This window comes from Corvus moneduloides, chromosome 5 (assembly GCF_009650955.1).
Source record: "Corvus moneduloides isolate bCorMon1 chromosome 5, bCorMon1.pri, whole genome shotgun sequence".
In the NCBI taxonomy this organism is placed as follows: Eukaryota; Metazoa; Chordata; class Aves; order Passeriformes; family Corvidae; genus Corvus; species Corvus moneduloides.
Window position 1 is genome coordinate 57,452,638 of NC_045480.1, and position 20,983 is coordinate 57,473,620.

A 20,983-nucleotide genomic window follows, 5' to 3' on the forward strand; every position below is an offset into this window, starting at 1 on the left:
TTACCTCCAGTTCCGAGCAGTTTGCTTACAGAGTAGCCAACACAGCAGGGAAAGCAGGTGAACAAAGATGACATGGAAAATGTTCTGCTGTGGCCAGAGGTCCTCTGGGTGCAGGGAGTGCTGATGCGTAGGGTGGCAACTCTCGGGTAACTTCTGTGAAGGAGAAGTCCTCGTGCCCCTCTCCAGGTGAAGCTGGCTGCATGCAGAGAAAGCTTGTCAAGAGCAGCAGTAAAACTGTAAGGAGGATATTATGTGGTACCCAGCCCACCTGGCTCCAGAGGGGTCCCTAATGCTCATGGAGTTGCTGGTCCTGATGGAAGAGCAGAGGAAGCCCAAGCCAGACCAAAGTTTCCCCCCTGAGAATGTCATTGCATAGTGTTATTCCTCATGAGTGTAGCCCATCACTGTTCCCCTGATTCCAGTAATCACTGCTCAGGCAGTGGCAACTCGGTGACAGCATCAGCATTTGTCCCAGGATCACTGCAGTGGCTCTGGGAAGCAGCGTATTTTGGGACATGATGCTGTTAAAACTTATACCCTCTTTTAAAAAGCTACCTGGCTCCACAGATCATAATGTCAGGACTACATACCGCAGACAGAGGTCTGGACTTTCAGATTAAGACCTTGCTAGTACCCAGAAATGCAAAGAAAAGATTTTGAAAATCTGACTCCTACTTCTCTTGGTAAAAAAATAGTATTGGAAAACACTCAGTGAGCCAGAATTGCCTAGAGAAAAAAACCTGGGGAGCTGTAACCACAACAGCAACAGAGTTAAAAGATTTTCTCAATAAACATTCCAGGGTTCGTATTTTTAAAAGCGAAGGATGTGCAAGTCTGGAAAAAAAAAAAAAAAGCTTGAGTGTAGTTCAAAGATCTGGAAACAACTTGGTTTCGTCTGCTGTACCTAATGGTGAATGTAGATGTGCTGAAAATGAGAACTCAAGGCAGTGTTTTGAGAGAAAGATGACACCCTCCCTCTTGTTTGCACATCCTGCCTTTGCAGGCAGTTCCAGCGGGACTTTCTGTTGTCCTGCCTGTCCGTCTGCTCACTGAGTTTGGCCTCCACTGCTGCAACAATGCCTTTCCTGTGCAGGTAAAAGAGGCACCTGGCACTGAGCTGTGGTCCAGGGGACCTGTAGGTAGTTCTCGTTGCTGTCTTGTGCACTGCCTTCAAACGATCTCACTGTGTGGTCTGCCTCACACAGCTCTTGCTCAAATCTCACTGATGGGTGAGAGGGCTGGACTAAAGACTCAAATCCACTCACAGGAAGCAGGCAAGCGTGTAATTCCCCCTGGGACTGAGCCTGCCTTTCTGAACCTCGCTGAAATGCTCCACCAGGTTGCTGAACACGTTGGCACAGGCTCTGAGTAGTGCTTGGGTGCACCCCGCAAGTGATCAGACATCCTCAGCCTCGCCAGCGAGAGAGGGCTCATCCATCATCTGCACCGAGGTGTGAAATGCTGCCCTGGACAGCAGCCTGGGAATACCTCACTGGCAGATTCCCACTGCTGATGGGGACAGCCGTCTCTGTGCCACAAAGATTCTTCTGTGTTGCTGGGAGGAAGGAGGTTACAGGTCACTCTGCCCACACAACTGAGTGTCAGTCAACCAACGCAAGAACAAAGGACAAAGACCTAAATCTTGTGGAGCTTCCTATTCCAGCAGAAACCATCATGGACTTGCAGGGGTTCAGGGTTCAGCACTGCTGCTGGAGTTAGGTACTGCCCCTTAGACAAAGCCTGTTTTCTTTTCTCACTTTGCAGGGAGAAGCACGGGGGAATCCACTCAAACCTGCGCATGGTCCCCACCTGTTTTGTTCTGTGTGTCAGTGCGTGGGCGGGCAGCAGCAGCTTGTCAGGTTGATGCCTGTTTCATCAAAAATCCTTACTGCTGACTAACACGAGACCTACAGGCTCTCTGCCTTACTGGGGTGAGCCAGGCTGGCATGGTCCTCTGGAGCTGAGGCTGCGAAGGGCCTGAAAGGCTTTGTAACGTCTTCACATTTTTTACTATCACAAAGGTTTAAGAAACAGCAAAAACTGGGCACTAATGTTGCATAGCTCCAGAATTTATTTGTCCATCTCCAGTTATTTGACCTGACCATTTACTACCTTAGAAAGCCGAAGGAGTTCAGAGGGAGGCTTTTGCCAGGGTCTGAGAGTGGTGTGGCAGGAGGAGGCAGACACCAGCGCATCTCCATCCCAAGTGGGGCTTGGCACAGCACTGGCCTCACCTCCTGATGGGCCTGGACCCAGCAGAGCTTGGTTTTATGAGTGATATTGCTACAAAGCACATTAGTCTGCTGAGCTAATTAATTTCTAACTACCCCTCCTGAGGCAACTGAATCAGCAGAGAGCACATAATTAAACCCGAGATTGTTTTTGATATATTCTGAACATTCTTCTAGAATTCTCTGCCTGGAAGAAAGAAAGAAGGCAACAATGATGAAAGGTTCTTGGGAACATTGAGTATCATTTTAATGGCACTCAGTCCTGACTGCTACCAACACATTTCACTGCAGAACTATTTAACATGTCAGCAGTGGCCTTTCTATTTTTTTTCTATTCTCTTGCCATGAAAAATGAAGTAATGACCCCAAAGCATTGTTCAAATGAACACTTTAGGTAAAGAAGGAAACAAAGCCTAAAACATCAGAGGGACAAGGAATATGTGATCAGTGTTGGTGGATTGAAGTGCTTCTTGTGTACCTGGCAAAGAATTTGAGCCACAATTTACCAAGGAGCCTTCTGTATGCTGTCCAGGAAGGCACGGACTTACTGGGTGAGATCAGCTGCAGCTGCCTTTTTAGAGTAGTTCTTAATAAAACCCCTTTTAATTAGATGCTCTTCTGGATAACTTGCAGCTCTAAAGCTCATAGGAATTTAATCAGTTTAGCCTCTTTTGGGTGAGGATTGCATTAAATGTATCCATGGATCCCTGCTGACTGGCGACTTGGTGATGTATCTGTTTGATCTGCAGGATTGGCAGAGGAAACATGGGAATGATCAACTCATCATACAGCAAGTCAAGGCTGGGAGATTACCCATTTGAGACTGGACATGTTGCAACTGTGCCTGCTCTCAGTACATTATTTATTGCATGCCTCAGTATTCTCTGACGGTGGCCTTGGCCCTTGTTCAAGCCTGAGCGACTCAGCTCAGCACCAGGCACCTCAACAGGACACTGAGCATTCCCTGCAGGGGAGGTGCTGTCACTTGGTGGCAGATGTTCGGCTGGATTTCCCTTTAGCTTTGAGCCATTGCTGGCTCTATACCTGCTGCTCTGCCTTTGCAATGGACATTTCAGAACAATGAACACTTTGGAGCTGGGTGGGTTAAAAGGTAGTGGGGAGGGGGGCAGGGGAGGGAAATCTCTGACTCAGGATACCCTTTATTTCCCCTCTCAGGCACAGCAGTGTCCCAGCCAGGCTGATGACACAGTGGGGTTGGTGTTGCTGAAGCCACGTACCAGCACAGTGGTGAACGTGAGGATGAAGCTGAGGACAGCTTGCAGAACTCTGGGGAGTGGTGCCACTGCTCTGCATGCTGGCTCTGCCACGTTTCCCCTCCATAGTTTTTTGGGGAAACAGCTCTGGCAGCAAGACCCCTCTCCCTTGTCTCTCATTTGCCCGGTCCGTGTAGCACGTGCTTCCTTCTGGGCAGAGAAAACAAGGCACTGAACAGTGAACCCACATTCCCAATCTTTATGTTTGGGAGCTGCATTGTCCAGAAGGCACAAGACAGGACAAATCTGATGTAAACCTAGCACAGGCTAGAAAGGCAGCAGCAATTAAAGACAATATCCAACATTCCTGTCTAATGCTGACCTTGGACCTCTGCCAGCAAAACCAAGGCAAATCCATTACAGAGCTTTACAAGCACAAAAAGGTTTTCACTCAAGTGCTTAACTTGGATGTCCTGCCTGCAGCCAGCCCTCTCTGCAGCACTGCCCCTGTTACATCCCCACCTGTTTCCAGCAAATAGCACACAAATGCATTAACTCTGCCCTTCCCTGCTGGCCCTTTTGCTTGGATGGTGACTGCTGAAGTAGCAAGGTACCTCCCCATGTCAGCTGCCATCAGGTAACACCCATGCTGCTCTGATTGCATCCTTGAATTTCCTTCCATCCCTTCTTCTTACAATTCTGTAGCCTTGGGTGGCTACAAAGAGGAGCAGCTTGGTTGGTGTTATAAAGGTATAAATCTCTTCTCACTCAGTGAGATCAAAATTAGGCTATTTGGGGCCAAATTATTTTACCAGCATAACTTGGCAGGGCTTCATTGCCTTCTGGAAATGAAGACGGCCGTTTGCATTTATCCCATCAGATGGGTGGCTAATTGCTTGGCATTCCTTGAAGATATGAACAGACGGCAGCATAACCAATAATTCATCTCAGCTGCTCTCAGGAGAGAAGTAGCAGATTTTTGCATCCACTCCTGTTACGTACTCAGGCAGTGTAGTTTTCCTGTCCTGAGCTCCTTATGATGGCTGAGGTGGAAGACAGCTTTCCTTTCAGCAGGGAGAGGGGATTACTCCATTGCTGACATAGTGTCCAGGCCATGGGGTGACAACCCTGATGTCACCCTTAGGATACTATCACCTCAAAACCCCCCAGTGTTTCCCTCTGATCTGGTGGTCTCATTTTTGACCACTTCAATTTCCAGACCAAACCTACACATGGCCAGCTCAGACCACATTTATTCTCATGCTAACACTGCTCTCTAGTTCCAATGAACCCGATTCCCTTGTGCTCTTCACAAGGGGAACAAGCAAAGTTTATTTAATCTCTTCCCATTAAATAAACTCTTCAGTCCTGTCCCTAGCATGTGTGCCTTGCCGAGTCCCTTCTCTTTGGCATCCTCTGTGACACGGATGCAAGTCTCATGAAGGTTTGTGTCATTAAACATTCCATGGCTTTTACAAAGTCACATCTCACACAGGAGATATTCCCAGCCAATTACTCTCACATGCTGCTGCTCGCTCTTGTTCCCAACTTATGATCTTCCAATTTACAGCAGTGCTTTTGCCCACGACCCTGCACCTACTGGAGGGCATCCCCTTCTGCCACCACCATCAGTCTCCTCAGTTGTCACTGCCCAGAAACAGCCAGCTTCCCAAAATATGGACCAGCTGCCTGTCCTTCACAGTGCTTGCCACGCTTCCTGTTCCATGTCCACAACTCCCAAAAACAGAGAGAGCATATGCAAGGCCAGCTCCTGTATTCCTCTAGCATTACCTCCTAGCTGCTGGTTTGGTCCTGAAGTGCTGAGACTGCTTTTTGTTTTCCTTGCTGAGCAATGCATCACAGAAACCTCAGGCCAGCCCAGCACACTTGCTTTTCACCTTGTTGAGGGGGTTTTTTAAAATTTTATTCCTGCTTACCTTTGAATGTGTCTTCTTTTAAAACTTTTCTACCTTGAATCAAGAAACGAGGTACTGCTATACTAAGTATACTTACACAAGAGTACTTGTAATGCTGCTTAGAAACCTGTAACCTAGATCAAAAAATTTACTCCAATTGTTGTTTAGACTCCTCAAATAAGGTAACTCCAAACTGATGGTTTGTGTTCACCAATTTTAAAAGTTTATGAAGTAAGAAAATGCTGGAAAGGAAATAAAACTGTTTTGCCTGACAAATCTGTTTGAAGTCACAGAAGTCACCAGTGATTTACATTGTTATTTAGATGTTATTTCTTGCAGTGTGCATTGCCAAAGCTACATTCCACTGGCACTGATATTTTAGGGAGTTTTCATGCCAAATTGCTTCTTTTATTTCCAAAATCCAGACATTTCTTCCAACTGCTGTTCTTTCTGTGTTCTACACAGAGCTTTAGTGATGAAGTATTCTCATGCCCAGGACACAACAGACAGCAGCCCCACTGTACTCCAGGTTCAAAATCTCTCCATTGCACTTCATAAAGACAAATTTTAATAAATTTACATTTATTGAAAATATCACATTAGCTTTTATTTTGCTCATTTGCCCCAGTGCACAATTAAGCAATTTAACATGTAAATTGTAATAACAGAACTGCAAGCAGCTTCATAAAATGAAAGACCAAATACACTTATAACATGATCAGACTGTTTTTAATCTGGTGGATAAGGAACAGTGGGGTGGAAAGGGAATAATCTGTTTTAGGGTCTGATACACAACCTATCCTGTTGTTTCAACACATACATCTGTTATTAAAAGCCACTGTTTAGCAGTGTAACATGCACCTAAAAATTGACAACGTGGGGCATCATCCATTAAATATACTATTTGTAGATGAGAATCATTAGGGATGGGGAAAGGATTAAAATAAGAAGAAAAGCACCAGGGCTCCACAGCCCTTCTAGAACAAAGTACTTTGCAGGGAGAGTGTAATGCCATTTGCCAGCTCTACTGCGCCATGCTGTGAGGACGAGCGCTTGGTCCATTTCCTGCATGTCTGCTGTAGAAATGCACTTCTTTGGGAAAGCAACCACCAGGGCTTTGCAAGTGCAGGGCTACCTCACACCCCCAGTTTGTTGGCCTGGGTGAGGACGACCTTCAGGACTGGCATGAAAGCAGAGGTCTCGCTGAAGTTGCTGGTGCTGACGATGTGTGTGTGGATGTTCAGTCCCTCCTGGTAGTTGCGGGTTTCGATGCTCTTCACGATGTTGTGCAAGCCACTGATGATGGTTGGAGAGAGCTGCAAGGAAGGCAGGCAAGGCAGGTCAGCACAAAAGAAAAACTAGAAAGAGAGAAATTCTGAGTGTAGCACTTGGTCCTCAGGAAGGTGGAGCAATTAGTTCCTTCTGTTGGAGCCAGCCAACTTCAGAGCTGCACCACACTGGGAACAGTCACTGGGAAGTCTAACAGCAGACTTCAACCAGCATGGACCTTCTCTGCAGTACTGCTACGCCCTGCAAGCCTTCCCTGCCAGCCCCTGGATGCAATTCCCTGGGGTGGGAGACCTGCTGTGACAGACTCTTGGCACCAGAAAAACCTACTGAGCTTTTACACCTTTGGGTAAAGTTAATAGCTCAGCAAACATGGCCTGACAACAAGAGGATTACATCACTCTCATCTTAAGGTACTAAGACATTTAAGCACGGTCCTTTGTTCTGCCAAAGCCTTCTGGAAGGCTTTGGAAAAATTACCAGATCTTCAAAAGTACTTGCACATCTGCCTTCCAGTGAAGTCAGTGAGCCTCCAACATGGAAGTCTCCTGGGTTCTGTTTTGACCCCAGGCTGTGTGTCTCAGTTCCTTCCTGGAGCAGAGAAACAATGCCTGCTGCAAGGAGCTCTGCTCTTTGGCTCAGCACAGCACCACAAAACTCATGACAACCTCAAAACACTGTGAAGTCTGCACAGGTGTGTGGAGTCAAGCACAGTAACTAGCTGTTTTCTAAGAAATCCATGCAAACATCCAATAAATGGATCTGGAGCACACTTCCAAAGAAAAAACGAGCACCTGCTGCATATTGCCGAAGTAGTACTGCACCAATGAAGTCATTGGCCATACGTGATTGAGGGGTGGGGGGAAGTACAACAGAACTTACTGTCTGTTCCCTAAGTTTGTCATATAGAAACTCCAGGCGTTTATTTGCATCATCCAGCTTCCTCTTGGTTTGCTGCAAGAGAAATAAATACATCAAAGCACAGTGATTTTAAGAACCCCAGACTAACCTGATATCATTGCAAAGAGCAATGCAGCACATCAAATTCCTAACACATAATTTGGATTCATTGTTCTGCACTCTTCTCTCCTGATTTCGCTACGAAAGATCACGTGATATGACTGTAGTTCTCCACACGTAAATGCTCCAGTTGTCTACAGAGACTAGAAAACAGTAGAGGTACACCCCAAAAGCCACTGGTCATTTGCAAACCCCACTGGCATAGCTGATAAGAAAAGTGACAGAATTCTGAGTTGCAGCATGATTTTCTTCCCTATGGTTCATTGAAAAAGTATAGTGGTAATTGGATAAAATTCTTACTGGAATGAAGTATCCAGCAACATCAGCGAGAGCTTAAGGGCACATGCAAGTACTCAAGTTCTAAGTGTTTACAACTCAGTCATCATTTATGGCAAATCCTAATTATATTTTTCCTCATGTGATTAGTAAAGCCAGCAGTTTGTCTGTAAGTTTTTAGTGTCAATAGAACAGCTAATAGCCTAGCCCAATCTGTCCTTACAGACCCTTTGTGCTTCCATGACTTTTATAAAGTAAACCACCCACTGATGTGCCTGGAATTGTTTTGCCACCAAAATAACCCCAGTACATTCCACCTGGAGCTGCAGCTGCCGGAGAAATGAATTTTTACCCATTTTTTTTTTTCCAAAACAACATCTAAAATTGTAGATTTTACTTCAGAGTAATAAAGTAATAAAGCATCAAGGTTACAATTGCAGGAGCACAAAAAAAGCTGCTGGTCAACAGCAGCAGAAATGTCATCAGTGCACAAGAGTAATGGAACTTCCTCCTAAATCAGTCCATGCATGAAACCATCTTCACTTATCCTAAGTGCCATTTTCCCTGGCAACTGGAAACATTTCTCTGGATTAAATCCTGGAGAAAATAAAGCTTGTGGGAATGCTCTAGCTCAAGGGTGAAGACCAACTGATGGCTGCCTGCTGTGCTAGAAATTAGGGAAAGCTGTTCAGATGGCATAAAGGAGAACACAGCACACAGATCTTGGGCCACATGTGGAAAACTCCTCAGCAGCAGTTATGTCATCAAGGAACTGAGGTATCTAAGGAAAAAGTACCCCAGGAGGAGCAGGTATGAAACCCCCAGTTCTTTTGAACTGGCTAACTCTCAGATAAATGGACCACAGAACATTTGTTTCAAAACCCATGAAAGGTGCACATGCTACTTTCATTTTACAGATGGTCAGCTAGGACAAAGAGGAATAAATGGTGTCTAGGAAACTGCAAGGCATCTCTCCAGCCAAAGCAATTAGGTGGAAGTGCAAACTGGTTGTTCTCCTCGCTCTTTTAGTGCCCGTTCCCATTTTCCCCTTTAGAATGTAATAGCTGAGCAGTGCCTGTATTTGCTCTGACAACAACTGATGTGTACAGTCAGGGTGGTGTCTCTTGTCTCCCTGGGCTGAAACACTTTCTCTGCCTAACAAAATCAGAGAGACTTAACAAGAAGCAAGCAAAATGTGTTGGTAGTGCAGAAAAGCAATCCCCAGGTGCAGATGTGAGTGGAATGCTTTTGCCTTCTTTGTCTGGCTGGGAGAAGGGGCACTTAGAGGAAGAAAAGGTCAAAAGGAATGCAGTATACACTATATATACACACACACGTGTATATATGCTCGCTACAGCCTTTATTTAAAGGATTTTGAGCAATTGAGTGATACTGAACCAAGAAGAGCACGAGTCTGTGCTGCTGACCATGCAGATTCAGTGCACAAAGCCCTCTGCACACCACCAGCACCACCTTGTAGCATGTGGCAGGCACAAGCTGAACAGTCAGCATCTGGGCTTTGTGGTGGCATGTTATTTACTGGCCATCAGAAATAATTGAGAAGCTTTGGGAGGGATGGCTCATTTACAAAGTACTGGCTGCCATGGGAAATGTTTTTCCTATCCAGCTCCAGTGGTTGTCTTAAAGCTGTTAATCTTCCCCTTTCTCAGCTAACTGTTGCTTCCCTTTGAAATGAGTTTGTTATCAGAAATCACACATCACAGAAGTCACCTACCGGATCGGAGGCAGACAGCAGGCACCTCTGGATGAGAGCTTCAAATGTAGTCTTCAGAATAAGGTGCTCCTCAGGGATGGGCTTCTTGGTGATCTTCTCTGTTGGCAGTGCCTGCACGTGCTGCACAACAGAGAACAGGTGAGACTTTTCCAGGTCACTGTGCCCACATGTTGTTTTCAGCTAAACTGAGTGGCATTATTAGCTAGCTTGGCACAACTCCTATTTCTTCCCTGTGGGTGTGTGGAGGTGACTTTACCAGCAGCTGCTGTTGCTCCCTCTGGGAAGGTGTGGAAGTTGCAGAAGGAAGCAGCTTGTTGGCCCATACTGACTATAGGATTAGTGGCATCTAGGTGAAGATTACAGTACCAAAATGCCAGCACGGCACACAGCCAGTGCCTAGAAACTCCACAGTACACTTTGCAGCTACAAGAAAAGCCTGGATAACAGGATCCTGCCTGGCAGGCTCTACTGATGGACAAACAAACCCATGCAGTGCTGGGGCTACGTTACCTGGATGGCATTGCCGATTGGGGCCCCCGGGGCCCCCTCCGTGCTGGGTTTGGAAACAGTGGGTGACATGATGGATGGCCCCAGGGGCTGGGAAGCAGGCTGGAAGCCACCCTGCAGCACCATCTGCCCTGCAGGGAAGAGTGGAGGCTGGAAGCTGGGTGCACTGCTGGGCGGTGCCGGAGCCGGGGGCTGCTGCATCTGAGCCTGTGGATCCGCCAGCGGGTTCATGATGGGGGAAGTGATGGGGACTGGGGGCAGGAAGTTGTCAGGGACCTGGGAAAAAAGCAGGGCATTTGTGTTGGTGTGGCTGCTGCAGGCACAGCACAACACCCAGCTCTTACAGACTTCCCAAACCACAGTAAGTGGGAGCACTGGATACAGACATCACAGGGGCAGACAACACAGGATTGCACTCTGGCTAACCAAACCCATCCCTCGGGCTGCACAGCAGGAACTGCCTTGGGGCAGCCCAGCCAGCCCCTGGCCACAAGAGGTGAGTGCAGCCACCTCGAACCAGAGCCACTCTCCCCCAGCCAAGGGCACAAACCAGAGATGTGGCAGACTAGCACTATTAGAAGAGAAAACTAACCCACACCTACATCTATTCTTACTATTGGGTCATTATATTTAGACTTTTGTGTCTCACTTTCAAGGGTGTATTTTTGTCCATGCAGTACGTAGGTCGCAGCCAGCAACACGCCCCAGTAAAGCTTCTGAAAGCTTTCCAAGCTTCTGGCACACAGGTCTGCACTAAGGCAGATTACCAGGGCATTTCAGATTCATCCCTGAGCATCTGCCAGTCTTTACACAGGGGTGTTTCACAAACATTTGGAAGAGGGAAGAGACAACAAAATGAGCTTCTGGCCTCTGCTACACATCATGCAGGAATCCAAACAACAGAAAAAGGGCTTCCATGGGAACGTGCACACTTCTTTGGGTGCGCATGGAAAAAAAAGGGAATATTACAGAGCCCTGAATGAACAACCCTAGAATTAAGATAGTGGTTTCGGACAGCAAAAAAAATATTCCCAATCCAGCAACAAAGCCAGTAATAAAAGAAATGAATCACAGCAATAAACTTTTGAATGGTGAATAAGTTCTTAGTTAGGAGGAAAACAGCTGAAAATTATGGCTTGACGTTCCTTCTATTTTGTAATAGTGCATGTGGTGAGTCATTTTATAATATCCTAAACCACCCCTCAGACAGTGGACAAAAGGGAAACAAACACAGAAACACAACTGACAGATTTGTTAAATACCCAACAGGGAATGCAAGGAGCACATTCCTCACTTAGAAGGAGCCAACCCGCAAGCCTTGGCTACAGCAGAAACTCTGGCTGTGACACACACACACACAGACACACACACACACAGACACACACACACACAGACACACACACACACAGACACACACACACACAGACACACAGAAGTAGCAAAACCCTGTGTGCAGAAGGCTGCCTCTTGAGCTCTCAGCTCCAGCAGTCATTCTGACACTAAAAGTTCTCTAACCAACCTCCAAAAGGTTTTTCACCTTGAACTGCAGAGACCAAAGGGAAAGGAAGACTTCTGCCTTCACCTTCACCCAGATCTTATCTTGCCTGCTCTAACTTTTTTTGTTCTCTGCACACTTTAGACACTCCAGACTAACTCTTGCTTCCCAGGGTCAGAGTGGTGGATGACACTGACTGCTATGGAGATACTCCAGGCTATAGCAGCACCAGGGGATGAAAAGGCTCACTCTGCTCCATGCCAAGTGTTCCCAGTTATCCTGCCCTGCTGCAATTTAAATCCATTTTGCAAAACTACATTATCTCCATCATGGAAATTGTCTTACTCTCAACAGATCTCTTAGGGTCAGACCCTTCATCAGGATAAATTGCTTTCAGCTCCAGCAACATCAATAATCTATAACAATTTGCACAGACTCCTCATTTTACCTAAGTATCATCTCCTGCAAAACTCTGCTGCTTTCCTGCAGATGTAAACAGTCAGAAGTATTTGCTTCAAACCAGGAACAATGTTGTTATTAACAACCACAACTTCAGCAAAAACCCACCATCTCTTTAGAGGCTTAGATATTTGGAGAGGGATAATGCATATTAGAGACACATTAAGGCCATTTCTGCTCATGAGGTGCAGCTTTTGTTTGCTGCTAACCCTTCTCTTTCCTTATCCTGCCAAAAGGTGTCCCAGGAGCAGCTTAAACAATTGCTTTTCAAGTGACCAGCACTCAGCTGTGTTGAGGTAGGACTTCCTAGAATACCTTCTTCTTCTTGGCAGCTCTGTTCAGGGTGGGAGGGTCATTCCAGCCGTTCTGAGGCCCTGGGACGAAGAGAAAACAGAGACTCTAAGTACCTGGGAGGAGGTGATGCCTTCTTGAGCTCAGCTGAGCCAGCTCCCTGCCATGGCTCTACTGGCAGAGCCTGCCCTCTCCTGTCTGCTCCTCTGCCCTTCCCTGAGGGCCAGAACAGCTCCTGTGCCAGCCAGAGCCTCTCAACATCCCTGCCATCAGACCCTTTGGGCTCCGCACCCGCTGGGCAGGTTTGGGATCTTGACCAAGTGTTCTCAAGTTAATAACTTAATTATTAACTTTTCCTTCTCTTGCAGGAAGAAAGAGCTTTGAGCAGACATGCCCTTGAAAAGGGCCTACCATGCCCAAAAAAGCTCTGCTACACAACCTGTGTATGTGAAGAGAGCTTATCCGTGACATTTGTACATGAAGTTCCCCAGCAACACCACACAAAAAGAAGAGGCATAAGAGGCCTTAAACATTTCAGGCCAGATTCACCCAGCCACCTTGCAAACACAAAAGAGCTACAAACCCAGCTTTCCCCTGCCAGCTACAGCATGGTTTTGGGTGCTTTGTATCCCCAAATCAGAGCAGAGCTGCTTGAGCAAGGTGGAAAAGTCTGGCTTTCTGCACCAGGGGTGATTTGTTTGAAACTGGAAGAAGCACAGAGGAGGTCTGAGCAGATTCACTCCAAGTCTGGGGTGCTGCTCTGCACCAAACCTTCTGTTCTCCCAGGAAAACAAGCCCCCTGCAGCTGTGAGATTTGCACCCCAAAGCTCCATTAGTGCATTAGAAAGAGCTGCCCATCTCCTCATGGAGCACATGGAATCGGGCCCACGGCATTACATCCAGGCATTACCGGGGCCTCCCCGAATAATCAGGATTTATTGCACAAAGCCACAAAAAGCCAGCAAAACCAAATCCCTGCTCAATGGACTTTTTCACCACAGTGTTTTTCACTTAGCAGATGATGAATTTACCTTAGACTGCACAGCTTAACATTACTGCAGAATTTGCTCAATTTATCTGAAATTTCATTTGCTCCCGAGCTTTTGTCAAGCAAGTTCCACATCCAGAGCATCTTAAAGGGGTAAATGAAAAACTATTTAAAACCCCTTTCACGTCTGCTTTCTCTTTAACCAAAGGCAGTGCCATCTCCTGGCAGCCTCCTCTATTCCTTCCTATCCAGAAAATCCTAGACTATTTCAGATACAGGGAGTCCAACTGATAGGAGTAACATGTTAAGAAAATCTCCCAGACTGCTACTGCTGTTAATTTCCTGGAATAATTTGCATTAAAAAAGGAAAATATTTTAAAAGAATTTGTTTCTGTGGTTAAAAACTCCAGATATATTGTTATTGGTTTCAATTAAGGAATTAAAAATCAATTTGATTAAAGCCTAATTGGCAAACAGCATCACACAATGTCCTCTAAAGAACGTTTGCATAACTGATGTCTGTTCAATTAATTTCATGTAGTGGCTGTAATTATTTTCAGGTTAGGTGGTACCTAGTTCACCTGCGAAGGGAGAGGCCTGGTCTTGAGATGGTAGACTTTCTGCAGACAAAATGCAAAGATAACTAAAAAAAAAAAAATTCTTCAAAAATAATTAAGCAGTTGGCCTTTAATTTTTGACCAGCAATTTAGTTTCACAACATGCATCAGCAGAAAAAAACACCTAATCTAATTACTATGCCAGCTTGGAGACAGGTCATTTGTTCAAACCCCCCATGGAATTCCTTTTGTTCACCTTCCCCCAAAACAAGCCTGTTGCTCTTTCCATGCAGTAAATCAGTGTTTCTAGTTGTTTATAACAAATGTTGCAGGGTTCTGGCCCATTTTCTTATCTCTTCGGGTGTTCTCATTTTCTATTCCAGTGCAGCTGACAGACCATTACTCTTAGCCACAATCTTCTCCACACCATTTTACATTCCAGAAAGCTTTTTGATGCTTGAAGTACTTGAACTTAAGGTGGATCTCCAAGTATTTTCTCAAATCAAGGCACACTCTCAACTGCATGCAGCCCAGCAACCCAAGTATGTTCACACATCAACCTTACACTCACACACAGAGACACACTGCCTGCTCAGACTGAGCAATAAATCCAAATGGCAAAATGCAGCCAATAAAGCCCACACCATTTCAAAGAGTGAAGGAGCTTTGGGGATGAGGTAACTCCTGTCCCTGGGGTTGGCCTGCTCATAGTTCTGGTGCAAACCCTTCCTTTAGCTCAGAATTGGTCTACTGCATTTTCAAACAAGATTCAGGACGCTGAAAATTAGAACTTCCTTGAAAGTAGGTTCAAAGATCTATCACAAAACAAAGTGAGAAGGGTTGAAAATAAAATTAAATGTGGGCTTTTCTTGCTTACCGAAGCTCTGAGCACAGCTTAACATATTGATGTTATATACTGTTGCAAAAAACCAGAAAATATTTACAGAACTCTTTCTTTTTAAGTGCATCTTTAAATCCAAGCCAGTTCAAAGGTCAGGTGCTTCTCAAGAGTTCAAATTTGAGATCTGTTTTCCTTCCTCCCTTACTCCTGCCTATAAATGAGTCACATCTGCAAAGTGAAGCATGATGTTCCCAGATAAGATCATCACCCCACACAAAAGCACACTACTTCATTGCCAGGATCAGTATCTCTGCAGCAGAACACTCCGAGTCACAGGTGAGATCTACTTCTGGCTGCAGATCTCTGTGGTTCTACAGGATCTCATGCCAAGGCATCCCTAACTAGGCACTGCAGCTGCTCAGAAAATGTGTTGGTGGTTAGGCATATTAAGCATGTACACTGTCACTGCTGCACTTAGGAAAAAAGATTTTTTTCCTTCTTGTTTGCATGCTTTCTGAAAGGTGTAATCTAAACACTGGAAGAGAACAGAGTGTGCTCTTCAATCTTTTTTCCATAGTTCTCCAGCTGCACCCATCACTTGTGTGTATGCATGAGCCATCCTGGCCTCAGCACCTTGCCATGCCCTGGAGTCCACCTCTGCATTTCAGCCTAAGGCTGCAGAAATGGAGAGGATGCCCAAGTTTGGGTTCCTGAAGTCTGACACTTTGTACTGGCTACCTTCTCACCACACCTGCTGAGAAGAACATAAGCAGCATGGATAATTCTCGGAAAGTTTTATAAAAAGCCTAATATGAACAACTTTTAACTTTGACAAGAGCCTCACCCACTCTGAGCATGCCACGTGGACTATGTCACGTCACTGCAAGAAACTCAGCAAGTGGCAGATCCGAAGTGCCTGCCAGTGACGCAAGCCGAGTAGTAAAACGGGTAAGAAAGAACAATCTTCTTGTTCCTTGCATTTATTTGGAGGTGCAGAGACTATGCTGTCTGCATTATAATGTGCTGCTTGACATCCCAGGCCTAGAATCCTATCCAATACCTCTTCCACCATCCAATTTAATAATTCCTTTGGCTTAGAGATTCAAATTTGACATGCCCCGTAACATGGGGTCAGGAGAGGTCACAGTACAGCACCTCCAAGAACAAACAGAACACCAAATCTGGCTGCATGGTGAATGGAAAAGGCCTTTTCTCCCCTTGCAACTCTGGCAGCCCTACACCTATTTTTTGACAGGGCAAAAGACTGCTTTTCCCCCAAATGCAAGGGGGTATGTGAGCTGCCAGCCCCAAGGACACCAACAGGAGCATCTACTCATAGGATTCATGCTGCCAAAGGCAAAATGGCTTTTCTGCACTGCATCACCCCTAAGAGACTTTTAAAATAAGAGAGGGAATGACAGTGTGCACATTAGGGCCTGTCAGCAGACTCGACATCCCCAAAACATCCCTCAAATCTTGTCCAGCATTCCCTGTACTCTCTGCCTCCCAGATCTGGTCCTTGACTCTTCAGCTGGACCACCTGGATGTCAAGTATGTTTATGAGCAGGTTTAGAAAAGGACTGCTGATTCTTCCTGCACTGTCTGGCATGCAAAGCTGTTGCTTCACAGGCTGCTAAGTAAAGGGACAGGTTTGTTATGGCAGGCGAGGTCACTGTCCCACGGCAAACAGTGACACCCAGGCAGTCACAAGCAGACACAGAGCCCCACGTCAGCGAGTGCTCTCTCACCAAGCGTGCTCCAACGTGCTCCTACGTGTCAGCCACACACACATGCTTTTAATTGACATTCAGGGAAGAGACATGTGAAAGCATTTCTAAATCACTTCTGATTATCTTTTAAGGCAGTTGCAGCTACAGTAAAATCCCATCACCATAAGAGGTTAGGGACAAAATAGTGAAAAGGAGCTGATGTCACAGGAAATGCTGTTTGAATTAAATATGCTGCCAATCCTGGGCTTAAAAGGCTGCTCAAGAACCAGGGACACAGGGACAAATCACATCTGCAAAATCATTCTGCGAGGAGAACTAGGATCATCTTGTCTGCAGCGATTAGGAAAACTTGCTCATTTTTGTACTTTGCTCTCCAGTCACAACACAGGCTCTGACGCCAGTGATAAAATTGAGCCATGATCCATCCATGGCATACGACAGCCTCATAACAAGCCTGTTGTAGCATCCTGTCCTGGGCAAGACAAAAGCTCTGTGACTGTGGCAAGGTCTGGCTCGCCAGAGAAAGGTGACTGCTCATGCTGCTTAGTGCACCAACAGCCCTATCACAGATGCACAGGGGTGATGATGTGGTTTAGAAATGCTTTGAACTGATCTCTAAGCAAAAGCAAACTTTTTGCAGAGCATTCACAAGGAAAAAAGTGCATATTTAACTGAGTGGGTGAAGACCGAACCCCTCCCTCCTCCCTGCCTGCCCCCCTGTCCAAGCGCAGACCTGTTCTCTGGGATGCAGGAAGGTCACTGGTTGCAGGCAGAGTACCTGTTGGTCCAGTAGGTAATGCATAAGCCACAGAAGTTGCTGGAGGTCCTGGCCTGCCATGCTGAAAGGATGTGCCAGAAGAAGGAACAGGGTAGGAAGAGATGGGATTCAGGCTTGTTGGGGAGGGCTGAGGCTGCCCGGGGTACAGCGGGGAGGGCATGGAGTGGGCAGGGGCAGAGGGCAGGTAGGAAGGGGTGGTGTTAGGGGCAGGGCTGGAGTAAGAGGCTGAAGCAGGGACAGCAATAGGCTGCTGAGGCTGATAGAGAGCTGGTCCCCCTGTTCCAGAGGAGTACTGCTGTGTGGCCTGATACGCTACAAACAGGGAGAAAAAACAGTCAGTCAGTGAGTTCATAACAGAGCAGCGGTTTCATCTGCCTCTGCTTCCTGACTCTCCTCTCTTCATCCCCCTACCCCCCAAAACCACTTACCTGCCCAGCCAAATCCTGGTTCCCACAGCTCTGCCTGCACTTGTAGGACTGCTCGAATCCCCAGCCTGTCGCTGGGAGCAGGGAGGCACAGAGAGGATGGCCTTGGCTCAAAGGACTCCTCCTCTCCCACACACACTCTCCAGCCCAGAGCCACCATGCTGCTTGGGGTGGGGCTGGGACATGGACACTGTGGTCTTCTGGACCACTGCCATCCTCACAGGGGTTCACAGGGCAGGGAAAGCCCTACCCCAGGTTTTTACAAAGGGAAAGTCCAGGCCAAGGAAATGAACAGGCTCTGGAAGGGAATGTAAGCTCACAGGCTTTCACTGTGGGCCCTGCAGCCTAATTTCACTGCCTCTGCCCATCTATGGCCATTTTTCCTACATCATGCCAGTACTTTCAGTCCCTCCTTTGAGTGTATCAGGGCTCTGCCCCCTTCTTCACTCACCTCTACTACTGCCCTCATTTCCTCATCCCCTTTCCTATCTCCATGGAGCCCCAATGAGAAATGGATGGCCCAGCTGCACATAGATGACCTATGTCGCTCCTTACCAGTCCTGTGCTGCTTTCCCAGGACTCAGACTTTGGAGTTTCTGACCCTAGCGCAACCTTGGGCAGGGCCAGCTGTCGAGTGAGTCTGAGAGCTGTGGGTAGACACCTCAGCAGAGGAGGAGTGTTTGACAGAGGGTGTCTGGACCCCATCAAGAAATGACAATACTCAAATGTCACCTCACCTTTCTCCCCACCCCGCAGGAACTGTGGGACTGGCTTGGTCTGAACACTCCCAACCACAAGGAGAGGACTGGTTATTCCTGAGTTAATGCTGGCCCACCTGGGTGAGAGAGAGAGGGGGAAGCTGCTGTTACTCACTCTGTGGGTACGCTGGCCGCGCTCCTCCTTGCGAGTACATGCTGTAGTTGGAAGATGTGGCTTGCTGTGGTGGCATGCTGGGGCCAACAGCACCTGGCATAATAAACCCTGGAGGAGGTGGGTTGTCCCCCTGCAAAAAGAAAAAAGATTACAGGAAAAATGGTTGGGAGGGACAGGGTTTAACCAGTAATGGTAATGCAGTGCTGAAGCAGAACTGCTGCAAAATGATCAGTTCACATTTCAAGGCCCAAAACCACATTCCCTGGAAGAAGGGAATCACCGGCACAGGGACAAATGCCTCCAAGCACCCCAGTGCCTTAGGGTGCCCAGCACAGCACTGAAAGCACAGCTGGATGTGCAGTGACTTCAGCAGCAAGCAGAGCAGCACACACCTTCCTGCACAAGGGAGAGCTCCCTTCCCGTGCTGCCTGGTGTTCAGGCAGCCCGAGAGCGCCCTGCCATCTTTCAACTAAACTTCAATGTTAACTCTGAAGCTTCTAATCTCCATGGAAAAGGGGAAAGGAAAAATCATACTTCAAATATTCCAGTGTGGGGCAAGGGTTGGGGAGACTCAGGTCACACTGAGCTCCCACTCAAGGCTTTCCAGTGCCGCTCATCTGGGCATTGGTGGAAAAAAAAAAAGTAACACGATGCAGAGGAGTAAAACCAGAGCACACATGAGAGCTGCTCCTTCCATCTATCTATCTGTACCAGGCTGTGCCAAGTACCCAGACTATACAAGGGGACATACCAGGGTGGAGCAGAGGCTCAGAGAGGAATAATGAAGGTTATACCTGTATGTCAGAGGGACAGCCTGCAGGAGGATGGCTGGGAAGGGCAGTAGGAGTTTTGTTACTCCAGGTAGTGACAGTAGGGGCAATTCTAACCTGAATCGAACAAAGAAATACCAATCATGGAAAACAAAACAATAAAAAAGTCTAAAGGGTTTCACAAAACAAGATGCAAAGACGTGAACGCAAGAAGGTTTGCATGCTGGCACTTGTAATAGCCATGAAATCTCAGAGGAAGAAGGAAATTGCATTCAAGACAGACAAAAATCACTGTGCACTGGAGCCAAAGTAAATTGCAGAGTGAGGACAAAGCACAGTGGAATTGCAGCTGCAACAGGCTGTGGAGCAAGCGCAGTGTTACCTGTGCCAGTCAGCCAGGTCTCCAGCTTTCAGCACATTTTCCTACTGCATACGGCGCCCCCCCCCGCCATTAGTCCATGACAGCGAGCATCACTAACCACAGCTGCAAGCCCCAGGTTCCGTGTTAAATTCAAACATATGCCTCACACAAAAGGAGTCTGTTTAAACTGAGCTTCAGATGAATTAAAAAAGGTTAAAATCTGATACTCAGCTCTTGCACATGCACAAACACACATCGTAATGATAATTGCTCCCCAGCCAGTCTCCCGTAGCTCCTTTCCTCTATTTTCCTTCTTTGCCACTCCAAACGGCTTCAATTCCATACAACCACTTCTACCTTTCTGATGGGACAGAAATCAAGAACTTCCTGTGCCTGTCACATTCCTGAGCAAGGAGTGTGTGTGCTGCCCAACAGCAGGACAACATGGCTAGGGTTCAGGAGTGTAGGCAGAGGGAAAGCTGTGACCCTGCAGTCCTGGCTGGCTCAAGTGGCTTCAGTCTCTGTGTCTCTAGCCGCACACAGTGCTAGGCTAATGGTGCAGTCAGCTGCACAACAGCCAGTGCTAATGCCTGCATAACTCATCACTGGAGTATCTGAAAGACTTTTTCACCCCCTTTCATGCCTGGTTTATTCAGATGAAAAAGAGGGTTCACAAAACTATGCTAAAAGGAATCCAAATGTTAAGTGCATGTTCCTATTTGGGACAGCAGTTAAACAAAGGCTGCCTCAAGCTTGAACAAGTCACGCTTTCTTAAAAGGAAGTCAAACAAAGCAAGTGTCCTGAGACTCAAATATGTCATTTCTCTCCATTTTGGTTCATCAGCTCAGAACCTTTCTGACTGACACCTGTCCCCTTCAAGCCCTTCCTGCTGAGGATGAACTCCCTGAAAAGCCAGGAACATAGAGGGTTGTAACTGCCAGTGAACTTGAGGGGTTGTGATACACCCAGCCTTTAATTAATGAGCAGGGCTTGCTGAAATAATTGCTTGAGGCATTCTGGAAACAGTGGGAGAAAGAGGGAGCTCAGGTTTAAAAAAAGCATTGCTCATATCTCAACATCTAGAGGAGAGCTGCTATTCTCCAGAGCCAAACAGGAAACACACAGCTTCGCTTCTCAAGGCAACTCATTGCTTACAAGGAAGAAGGCCAAAGACACAGACAGCACAGCAGACTTGATTATTAATGATGATGCATTTAAAATCATATGC

The 20,983-nt window shown here is 46.8% G+C and overlaps 1 protein-coding gene across 10 annotated transcripts in view; it reads right to left on the reverse strand.

Moving 5' to 3' along the window:
• Positions 1–5,922: 5,922 nt before the first annotated feature.
• SEC31A (SEC31 homolog A, COPII coat complex component) overlaps positions 5,923–20,983 on the reverse strand; it is a 39,882-nt gene continuing 24,821 nt past the window's right edge. For 3 of the 10 annotated variants that reach the window (XM_032108735.1, XM_032108737.1, XM_032108734.1), the window contains 9 exons: positions 19,418–19,510; positions 18,624–18,753; positions 17,281–17,637; positions 13,992–14,039; positions 12,456–12,514; positions 10,190–10,462; positions 9,680–9,799; positions 7,531–7,602; positions 5,923–6,677 (listed from right to left, as the gene is read on the reverse strand). In XM_032108735.1, coding sequence (XP_031964626.1) covers positions 6,498–6,677; positions 7,531–7,602; positions 9,680–9,799; positions 10,190–10,462; positions 12,456–12,514; positions 13,992–14,039; positions 17,281–17,637; positions 18,624–18,753; positions 19,418–19,510 — 1,332 coding nt within the window. In that variant the 3' untranslated portion in view covers positions 5,923–6,497. The remainder of the gene's footprint in view (positions 6,678–7,530; positions 7,603–9,679; positions 9,800–10,189; positions 10,463–12,455; positions 12,515–13,991; positions 14,040–17,280; positions 17,638–18,623; positions 18,754–19,417; positions 19,511–20,983) is intronic. The other 7 variants (XM_032108738.1, XM_032108739.1, XM_032108736.1 and 4 more) reach the window with 7 other exon arrangements.